A 10,705-nucleotide genomic window follows, 5' to 3' on the forward strand; every position below is an offset into this window, starting at 1 on the left:
TTATATTTCACACATCTTTTTACACTTTTTATACTGACTTGTAATTGGTACAAGTTATAGTGTATTTATTTTTTAATTAGAATTATTTTGAATATGTTTCAGCATTCTGTTAACACCTTTACCCCCCACCCCCCTTTAGCTTTATTGATGGAAGAATCATCTGATTCCACAAACTTTATACAGTATATATTTCCTTCCTCATTTGGCTGTGTAGCATGACTCTGTCTTGTAAAAGCTATGTTAGATATGATTCCTATGGGAAACCTGGGTCACATGTTTGACTTGATTCAGTCTGTACTGGCAAGGGATGGGAAAGAACATGGTACAAAAATAAAATGCATCTGATGTCTAAGTGAAAAGTTTGTCAGTTCTGCTCCTTCGAGTTTCAGTAGTTAAATCTGTTTTGTTTTTTGTTTTCTCTCCAGTTATCGAACTCTCTGTCAGTACCTCGTGCCGACGCCAGAGGGCGCTGTTGTTATTTCAACCCACCGCTCAGGCGGAACACGACGTGGCAAGTCGATAGTTCACTTCCTGTATTTTGTGCTGTGTTGACATCCGTCTCTCACAGTCATATCTTACGTCTGTGAAACCAGACTTGCTCGGACCTTGTGGTAGCTCTCAGTTCGTCATTCAGGCCGGCGTTAGCGTGAGGTGAGCGGCCTGTTTTCTTACATGAGGAGCGGGTTGTAGGAGCTCAGCAGCCGGACAGGAGAGATGATGGCAGGGCTGCTGATGGTGTTTCTCGGAGGGCTGCTAGGGGTCTGCAGCGGCGTCTCGGCAAACAGAGGGGGATATCCCTCCTTCACAGACGAAATACCTTTCAAAATCACCTGGCCAGGCCCTGAATTCACGCTGGTAAGCACCCTCCTTTAGTAACACTGTTGTTTAGAGGAGCAGTTTCACTGTAAGGGGTCTGGGAGATGTTACTGTCACATGTGCAGCCCTAGAGTTTGTCTTGCATTTAGTTAAATTAACAAACGTTTGTCTGTGGATTTCAGCCAACTTCAGGTGCACTTTACAAAGAAGATGACTTTGTCATTATGACAACAACAGAAAAGGAGAAGTATAAATGTCTCCTGCCCTCCCTGGCGACTGGAGACGAGGTGAGCAGCGTTTGCGATGTGTGGAACAGGTACAGGGCTGTTAGCGTTATATCTAAACACTGTCTCATGAGGGACTGAGACCGCACGAGGAGTTTTTCCCTTCATAGAGGTAGTCCTGAACTGTTTTTTATTACTTCCATATCAAGTAATTCTAAACAATGAATTTACATCTCAGGCAAAGCAGCTCAATTTGTCCCACTGGCTTCATGCAAGGCATTTTCAGCCTGGTTCACACAGCATGTGCATGTATTTCAATGAATGCTGTGTCATGCTAAAAAGATGACATGACACAAATTAGCCCCTTCATTTATTATAAACATTTGTCCTGTGAGAGATGTGCTGTCTGCATACTTCAGCTCTATGAGACCAGCCTGTATCCTCCATTGATTTGGCCTCGATCTGTGTCATATGTTTGTAGTTTAGGCTGTCATTCACATCTGTCCTGTAAGGATGCACTCACCAATACCTGCTGACATAAAGGGATGCAAAAAGAAAAAACATCAGGGCTAGCAACAATAGCACTCATCTGTAGTTTGACCATATCATTCATTTGAGAGTTGCAAAAAACAGGTGAAACAAATAACAATAATATTTTTAATTAAATACTAACTAATCTCTGTGTGTCTGTGGTTGTCTTAGGATGATGATAAGGAGTACAGCGGGCCCAGTCCAGCTGAACTGCTGGAGCCACTATTCAAACGAAGCAGCTGCTCGTACAGGGTGAGACCTCTCAGGTTTCATGCTCGACTAATTTCCCTCTTCCTCTCCGTGAAGAGAGACTGAAACTGTGTTCAGATGGAGTTTACGCTACGTCAGCTGAGCGTGACTGAAAACTTTATTTTTACTGCTGCGGTGCTCCCTGTATTGAACTCTTGCTTTTGGGCTTGCCAACATTGCAGATCGAGTCGTACTGGACGTATGAGGTATGCCACGGAAAGCATATAAGACAGTATCATGAAGAGAAGGAGACTGGACAGGTCAGTGTTTTACGCAGGTAAAATCAAATGTTCAGACCAGTGAGTGAGAAGCCAGCACTCGGTATGTACTGAAGGTAACCATGTGGTTTTCCATAGAAGATTAGTGTCCAGGAATACTTCCTCGGGAATACGGCACAAAAGAGCCAGTCGACAGAGACAGGTGAGTGTCTCAAATATATTTTGCTTGTATTATTTTTGATATGTTCTTTCATGTGTTAACAGTAGGAGTGATTTTTTTTTTTTTTTTTTTTTTTTTTCAGATAAAGTTGAAGAGACGGAAAACGTTAAATCAGCAGCTGATGAAGAAGTGAGTATTATAATAAAGCTTAAATAGCCAATCAGATTTGCCAGTCTGCCTGCCGGTTCACATTCGTCATCTCTTTTCTGTCCAGGTGCCCACTAAGAATATAGAAGGACAGCTGACTCCCTACTTCTCGCTGGAGATGGGGAATGGGACTCCATGTGTGCTGAAACAGAACCAGGCCCGCTCCACGGCTGTGCTCTACGTCTGTCATCCAGAGGCCAAGCACGAGATCCTGTCTGTCGCTGAGGTCACGACCTGTGAATATGAAGTGGTGGTGTTGACGCCGCTGCTTTGTTCCCACCCAAAGTACAGGTAGATCTGTCAAAGTGACGACATTGAAATGTTGTGTCATTTTCTGTCAACTATTCAGAAAAGAGGAGACAAAATTGAAACAGATTTTACAAGACTCGACACTTCCATTTTCCAAACTTGACATACATCCCTTGCAGGTTCAAGTCCTCCCCGGTGAACGCCATCTTCTGCCAGGCTCTGGCAGGCTCCCCTTTGCGGCCTCAGCGGCTTGCCCAGTTAGACAAGGAACAAGAGGAGCAGCTTAAACCGCCTTTCAGCGCCACCACCGAGATCAGAGAGGTGAGAACTTAGACAGAAATGACAGAGGGAGAAAAATAGGCGTACTGACAACACCTGCCTCAACTGTATCTTTGTGACGTGTTACAGGAGGAGGCAACGCCAGTGAGAGAGGAGGCCTTCACCTCCACTCACAAACCCATAACTGTCGGAGGGCAGACGCAGGTCACTGTCGGCACCACTCACATCTCTCGGCTGACAGATGACCAACTGATCAAGGAGTTCCTCAGCGGCTCGTACTGTCTGCACGGGGTGAGGCGTGTTCACCTGTAGCACCTAAGCAGTGTTTAATAAACCATTCAGTGACTTGTAATCATCTTAATGTGTGTGTTTCAGGGCGTAGGGTGGTGGAAATATGAGTTCTGTTATGGAAAGCACGTCCATCAGTACCATGAGGTAAGGGCTGCTAATGTGAAATATCTAAAAAATCAAATGTATTTCTTCTATCAGCATCCTAACTGTTCGGTACATTAGATTATTCAAATTTGCACAGTGATGAAAATGTTCCTCGGTTCCTCCAGGAGAAAGAGCAGGGAAAGAACATTGTGGTGGTCGGGAGCTGGAACGCCAAGGAGCACGTTGACTGGGCCAAGAAGAACGTCGCTCGATCCTACCAGCTCAAGGACGACGGAGTGCAGAAAGTCAAGTAGGCCATTCATATTTTCAAAGTCCAACCTGGATGAAGTCAAACTGTGGCTGTTGTTGATTTTTCTCTCTCTGCATTTGCTCCACTATAGGTTGGTTTCTCACTTTTATGGCCACGGGGATGTGTGTGATCTGACAGGGAAGCCCAGACAGGTCATTGTCAAGCTCAAGTGAGTGAACAGTCATGGGGCGAGGGGGTGAGGGGACGGGGAGGACAGCAGCACTGAGTGAACACATGAGTAAGATGTTTCCCAGTCCATTCACTCGTCTCCTTTCTCCTCTCTGTCAGATGTAAAGAGTCTGAGTCCCCCCATGCTGTCACTGTCTACATGCTGGAGCCTCAAACTTGTCAGTACGTCCTTGGGGTACGTTCACCACTAACCAATGAGACACAGTCACTGGAAAGAGCAGTGAATCAGGTCAATGCAGAACCTTAGCTCGACTGCTAACTCTTACTTTGATTTAGCTTAAGAGCTGAATAAAGGGAAGCTGCTGAATAAAAGGGAAGTGCTCCTCCAGACTGCTTCCCATGTGTTACTAAGGCTACGTTTACACGTAGCAGGGTATTTTGGAAAACGGATATTTTGGCCCCTCCGTTTTCAAAAATAACATCGTGCACACAACATCGTTTTCAAAAATGTTGTCATTTACATGAACACAGATTAATACGACATCAAGCGCCATCATAACTATGGCAAACCTATGGGCGCGAGTGTAAACACAGGTTGCTCACATGACATTAAGTATTTTCAGTCACATGTTGAGATGTTTCGGAAGGTAAAACGCTGTTTAACCCTGTTTACATGCCAACACATAACCGGCGCTTTCAGAAATGTCCACTTTGGCCAGAGTTTTTAAAAATTAGCGTTTTCCGTGAAAAAAAACTGTTTGCGTGTAAACGAGAGGCCAAACCACTTGAAAACATGTGTGTTTTCCCCAAGTGTAAACGTAGCCTTTGTCATGATAATGTTTTTTTTTTAATAAGCCACTCTCATTTCTCCATTATTATTTATTTTAATACTGTCTGTCTGACAAGAAATCCGTGGCATCACATTTGAGGTGTTTTTTTTTTCTCCTAGGTTGAGTCTCCGGTCATATGCAGGATCCTTGACACCGCTGATGAACATGGACTTCTGTCAATCTCCAGCTAAACTGACAAAAAATGAAGGACAGCAGCGGCGCATGAGGGACAAGCAGAGGAGAGACAGAGAGAGGCTGCACTTGAATAGAGAGGACATGTATCATAGAACAGAAGCCTGTTTGGTGGAGGAAGAGAGATGCCCATGACACTGCGCTAAAAGCCAAAACCGAGGTTAAACTGAGGTTAAACTTGACCCTGAGGCTGCGCTCCGTGTAGCCATGAGCACGGCCCCGGCCCCTGCACTGAGCCGTGCGGTGGCCAGTGTCACAGCCTAATCCAGCAGGCTCGCTCAGACTTTACAAAAATACAGTGCAATGGGGCCGACGCCGACACTCCACAGAGCGTGGATTCATTGCCTGTACGTCATATCTATGCTTCACTTTATGTTGATAAACAGCAAGCAAAGAAGTCATGAATCAGGGGATTTGTAATTATCAGGGGAATCAACAATATCCATGGTGGTTTTATTGTCTTTAAGGTCTGTATTTGTGTGTGTGTGTGTGTGTGTGTGTGTGTGTGTGTGTGTGTGTGTGTGTGTGTGTGTGTGAGAGAGAGAGAGAGAGCGAATTTGTTATCTGCTTGTGTAGCACTTGTAGATAGGGGAGGGTAAAGCGAGTCTGAAAATGTGTTGCAGCAGTGAGAATGAGTGCTGTGTTAATTTACAGGTTGAGTGAGTGTAACTTATGCATTAGAGGACGCTGTGGAACAGAAACAAACGTGAATGACTGATTAAAATTTCCTCAAAGTTTGTCGGATGTACAGAATGTCTGTGGGTTCCTGTAAGAGGTATTCTGTGGTTTTATGAAGGTGCACACTGGGATCCTGATCACTGCTGTACCGCAGGGGATAAAAACCAATGCATTTGCTGCAAAAAAATAAAACTAAAACATGATCACCTCGATGGTAGTGTTGCATCACCACACATCAGGACATCTGCTTGATAATTGGATCAATATGCACTTAGTTGTCATCTCCGCAAAAGAACTGGAAAGAACATGATGATCCTCCATTGAAGAGAGCTGCTGTAGTAAGCTGCCATTGCAACTTTACGACCACCAGAGGGTGCTGATGCTATGCATATTGTATAATCTTTTCCACTAATAAAAACGGTGCAGACTGATGTTCTTGCAGAACTTGACAGAAGGCTGTTTTCACATTCATCTGCTGAAAGGGGAAAGTTTGTCTGCTCTCATTGAAAGTCCAATTTTATGGGGCAAGCCTAAGAGCATGATTTGTCACATCACACCTAGTTTAGAAGCCGATGCTGGTCCAATGTTCAACATACACAAGTGTGATGTGAAAACCTGAAGCCTCCAGTGCGCAAACAATGAGAGTTTTCAGTGAAATACGAGACATCTTGTGTCCAGCTGTTAATCTTTGGAAAAGAAAAAGGATAAGATATTCACAGATTTTGCAATTTTAAATGAGGGAAAAACATATTAGACAAATTATTATTCAAAGTTTTTTATATACATCTTAAAACATGTCTGGAGGGGGTCTGAGAGGTAAATTTACACTGAGGTATTAAATAAAGGGGAGTCACTGCAGTTGTTTGAATTCACAATCCAAGTCATTTATAGTTGACTGCAGACTGACTTCATCTGTAACTTCACCGTATAATGTAAAGAAAATCAGGTAAAATCTAAGCGTGTGGACACTCTGAGGCAAAAGATTTGCAGTTCAATCACTTTCACATGAATACATCAAAAGAAAGTAGTATTGCATTCATGGAGAGGCATCAAATGCCACTTCAAACGGGTCTGTTGTCCCATTGTACATCTAAGCAGAACAAAGACCTGAAAAACAGGTCTGCAATTTTATCAACTAATCCGCCATTATTTCCACAATTAACTGCTGAAAAATATCAGAAAATTGTGGAAAATATATTTTGCGAGAGCTCAGGGTGATGATGTCGTGTTTTGTCCGACCAACAGTAGGACAAAACACAATAGGATAAAGAAAAGGATCAAATGCTCACACTTAAAACCTAAAACCAGTGAAAGCTTGACATTTTTGGGAGGAAACGATTAATCAATTATCAAAATAGCCAGCCATTAGTTTCCTCTAACCAATTAACCACCATAGCTCTAGTTAAAGGACCAATGTGAAGGATTTAGTGGCATCTAGTGGTGAGTTTGCATGCCCTCCCCTTTCAAGCATGTAGGTGAATGTATGGTGGCTGCGAAACTCACACACACACACACACAAAAAAAAAACACTCTCTAGAACCAGTGTTTAGTTGGTCCATTGTGGGCAACTGTAGAAACATTTCAGTGTAACACGGCAGACTCATGGCAGATATACAGAGTTCTGTTGTGGCAATATATCCTCTAAATCCGACACACTGGCCCTTTAAAAAAAAGTGAAAGCACACATCCACTGCACTTGCCAAACATTTATTGTGTTGAAAAGTGTATGAGGTTCACAAATATATTTTTCGTAAGCAGCAAAATGTCCATCAAAGTGCAACCACATGCCATCGACAGCCATGGGTGGGCCTGTGCAGGGATTCACAGAGGCTGATATCAGTGCTCAGCAACTTCAACCAGAGGGGAGGCAGCAGTGAAACCAGAGACTGCAGTCTTTATTGGCTGCAATGGAAACCTACAGAGGCTTGGGTTATAATGGCACGTGCGTGCACAACACAGAGGCAGATTGATTGGAAATGCAGTATCTGTAAAAGAAAAAGTCACTACGTCCATTCAATAACAGCAACTTTTTGGAACAGACACTTGCATTACAAATCTATTGCTTGGTTTTAGTTTCCATGGCAAGGCTTATAACTCTGATTCTTTCATTTTTTCCACTCAAGAAAAATTAACATGTATTTCCACTGTAGAAGAGAACAAAGGGTTAATACAGAGTCCAAATACATAAAACGGGTTGTTTTCATGTTTCACATTCACATTTGATCTAAAGCCACGGCGAGTTTGTCCAAACCTCTCTGTTTAGCAGCTCTTTGATTAGACTGAGGGAATGGGAATCTGGTGCACTGAGGTGCTTTCAAAGTCCTGTAGTGCGTCTTGGTGAGTGTGGTAGTGCATGGCTACGTAAGACTTGGCAAAGGCAAATGTCTGAGAGCTGACGGGCTGCAGGCTGGTGGGGGAGCTGGGCCCAGCAGAGGGACTGCTATTGTATATACTGTAGTAGGGCTCAATGCGAGTGTTGATAGGTGTAGAGGTACTCGGGGGGCGAGGTTTGCGCACACCTGTGGCCTTTGGACTACCCGCACAATCCCTTGAGTGACTGGGCCCGCAAGCCTGGTCTACCAGCCTCCTCTGTGGCTTGGGTGACAGTACATAGGCCGAGTTGGTCTCATGATGGGAGGATTTATTGCGATTGACTTCCAGGCTGCCCTTCCCCATCGCATGCAGGCGAGTCTTTTGCTTGCAGCAGAGAAAGCCCAATGCCGCCCACTGAATGCAGCACAGCACACGGCGGCGGAGGCCTGCGCTGTTGCGTGAGTACACAAAGGGATTGATGCCGGACTTGAGAAAAATGAGCACAAAGCCGCACAGTTCAAACTGGTAATGTGCAAAGCTACTTTTGGGTGACAAAACGTCCTGTGCCAGCGAAACTCCCATCGGCAGGCAGCAAAGCAGCACAGAGAACACTATAACTACGCAGGTGACAACAGCCTTAGAGTCTTTGGCTGTGGCCAAGTTGACTGTAGACACTAGCTGACAGCAGGTGGCTCCTTGGGCTGCCCCTGGAACCAGAGGCTGGCTGGTCTTGTTGGCATAAGAGTGGGTCTGAACATTCTGCAGTTTGTTGTAAGTCTGGTTCCGGTACAGAGAGGGGCCTTGAACAGCACACTGCATGCTCTCAAAGCCAGCTGCAATGAGAGGTGGCGGGGGTGGAGGGCACGTGGCATCTACCGTGATGATGGGGCATTTCCTCACTTGTGCGTTCTTCCTCAGTGTCTGAGCAATCATCAGATAGGACACAGACACCACAGCAACACAAAAGGCGAAGTCTGCCAGGTAGACATACAACACAACCCTGGCCTGTCCACCCCCCAGGCCAAAGTGAGGCAAACAGGGTCCATCTCTACGTGGGTACGCTCGCATGGTGAGGAGGGCGGCCATGGTGAAGCTGGATGTCCACAGCAGGGCAGTGAGGGCCAGCGTGCAGGGGAAGGAGGCGGTGCGGTTGGGCTGCTGCCCCAAAACCATGCGCAGTCTGTGCAAAGCAATGACAGCCACCGTCTCCAGGGACATGATGATGAAGCCCGAGCTGGTCAAGTGGAAGGCGAAGCAGAAGCTCTTCGACACGCCGTCCCCTCCACCCGCATCCAGGAAGAGCACCAGGGCGAACATGGGAGCGGTCACGCAGCAAATGAACAAGTCACAGAAGGACAGGTTGAGGATCATGAAGTCAAAGTTGGTGCGGAACTTGCGAAATACCGGGTCAAAAAACGACAGGAACACCACAAGATTGCCATAAGAGCCCAGGCAGAAGATGAAGATGAGGAGGAGGGAGCAAAAGGTCAAGGTAGCAGTGTGGATCACGGCCCAACCTGACGGGGTCTGCGCGCCCAGGCTGCCATTGAAGCTCTGCTGTCTCGGCACATCCACCAGGTCTGATGGTGTAACAGTGGTGTTCATTGTATTTTTAACTGTTTAGAAGCATCCCAAAGTTACCAATTTCAGCATTCTTCCTCTGTGTAGAAGGAGTACATGATGATCACCTTATCTGCTGCTTCCGCCATTGCTGCCACCTTGGTAGAGTGCTACAAAGGATACAGTCATAGATTAGCGATGATACAAAGCAGCAGATCACATTTAACACATTCACAGCTGGTTGAGGGGCGCACTGCACAGTTAAATTACCATTAATGAGTGCACATTTAAGAAGAAGCCCTGATGCACAAGTGTTAGACACAATCTACAGTAGACTGTATCGATGCACCACGGCATTTGGCCAATTATACCTTACTACCCCTCTCCCCCCCAACACACACTCACTCACTCACACACACTCTGCTGAAATCAATATGTACATCACCGGTTTTCTAATGTATCTGAATTTCAGTCTCGGATCATTTCCACTGACGACGAGTAAATACAACCTACCATCTGTAATCGATCGTGCGTCCATGGTCTTCATCGTTTGATACAGCCCATCTTCATATTAAAGCCATATGACAGCAAGTGAACGCACCGCGGCTTCGGGGAAAAAACATATCTTAATATCATCCGAGCCAGAGCAGTCCACTGACAAACACAGACGCAAAATTCGTTTCTTTACATGCCTGTAAGAATTTTCAACGCGTCCACGGCGCAGACACATGACAGCATATTCGTTTTCTTGGCGATATATCCATTCTTAAAGAGGAGCGACGGCCACTGGACGTGCGCTGAAAAATGAGTATGAAGTCACTGCCTACGTCTCTGGGCATGAGCAAAAGCACCGCATTCAAGCCGTCCATCTGTGAGGACTCACTTCTCCCTGCTTTTACTTATTTTACAGAGTCAGAAAGGCCGTTTTTCTAGTTTCCCTAAACTGTTACGAGATTTGAAAAGGGCCGTTAACGCCACATCCTGACACATTACTGCACCAAAACACGGCAAAATAAATGGAGCTTTTAAGACAAATGGTCGCTCCACTAGCTATGTTATAGTCAGATAGGGTGTCACATACAGTGGCTCACACTGACTTTACGAGGGTTGCTGTTCGGCATGGTAAACTCTCAAAATAAGACAAATTTGCTAAAGATTTTAAGTCCTTATTTCCCCGATTTTCACTGCCGTCCTTGGTTGCAGCAGCTCAACAGCGTAATAACAGTCACGATTCTCTGTGAGTATTTTAAGGACAGTGATGATGTGGTATGGTGGGCTTAGATACACTCTCAGCAGGCTTATATTCATATGGCCTGACTTGCTGAAATAAATTGTAAAGAATACCATCACATTGCAGTCACATTTTTTATATTTCACTACATGTG

The 10,705-nt window shown here is 45.2% G+C and overlaps 2 protein-coding genes across 3 annotated transcripts; one reads left to right on the top strand and one right to left on the bottom strand.

Annotated features, from left to right (window-relative positions):
* The first annotated feature begins 513 nt into the window (after positions 1–513).
* erlec1 (endoplasmic reticulum lectin 1) lies at positions 514–5,650 on the top strand. Of its 2 annotated transcripts, none has more exons than XM_070978369.1 (14): positions 514–855; positions 999–1,103; positions 1,743–1,823; positions 2,003–2,080; positions 2,177–2,240; positions 2,341–2,387; positions 2,473–2,696; positions 2,834–2,975; positions 3,063–3,224; positions 3,309–3,368; positions 3,494–3,618; positions 3,710–3,787; positions 3,907–3,982; positions 4,697–5,650. In XM_070978369.1, the coding sequence occupies exons 1-14, from the start codon at positions 715–717 to the stop codon at positions 4,766–4,768; spliced, it is 1,455 nt and encodes a 484-aa protein (XP_070834470.1). In that variant the 5' UTR covers positions 514–714; the 3' UTR covers positions 4,769–5,650. The 2 variants fall into 2 exon arrangements, with proteins under 2 accessions (XP_070834470.1, XP_070834471.1); XM_070978370.1 differs by having other exon boundaries at positions 583–855; positions 2,180–2,240.
* Positions 5,651–6,214: 564 nt separating this feature from the next.
* gpr75 (G protein-coupled receptor 75) lies at positions 6,215–10,556 on the bottom strand. The gene is made up of 2 exons (XM_070976858.1): positions 9,834–10,556; positions 6,215–9,490 (listed from the first exon to the last, which is right to left on the bottom strand). The coding sequence occupies exon 2, from the start codon at positions 9,363–9,365 to the stop codon at positions 7,722–7,724; it is 1,644 nt and encodes a 547-aa protein (XP_070832959.1). The 5' UTR covers positions 9,366–9,490; positions 9,834–10,556; the 3' UTR covers positions 6,215–7,721.
* Positions 10,557–10,705: the final 149 nt, after the last annotated feature.

This window comes from Chaetodon trifascialis, chromosome 13 (assembly GCF_039877785.1).
Source record: "Chaetodon trifascialis isolate fChaTrf1 chromosome 13, fChaTrf1.hap1, whole genome shotgun sequence".
NCBI lineage: Eukaryota > Metazoa > Chordata > Actinopteri > Chaetodontiformes > Chaetodontidae > Chaetodon > Chaetodon trifascialis.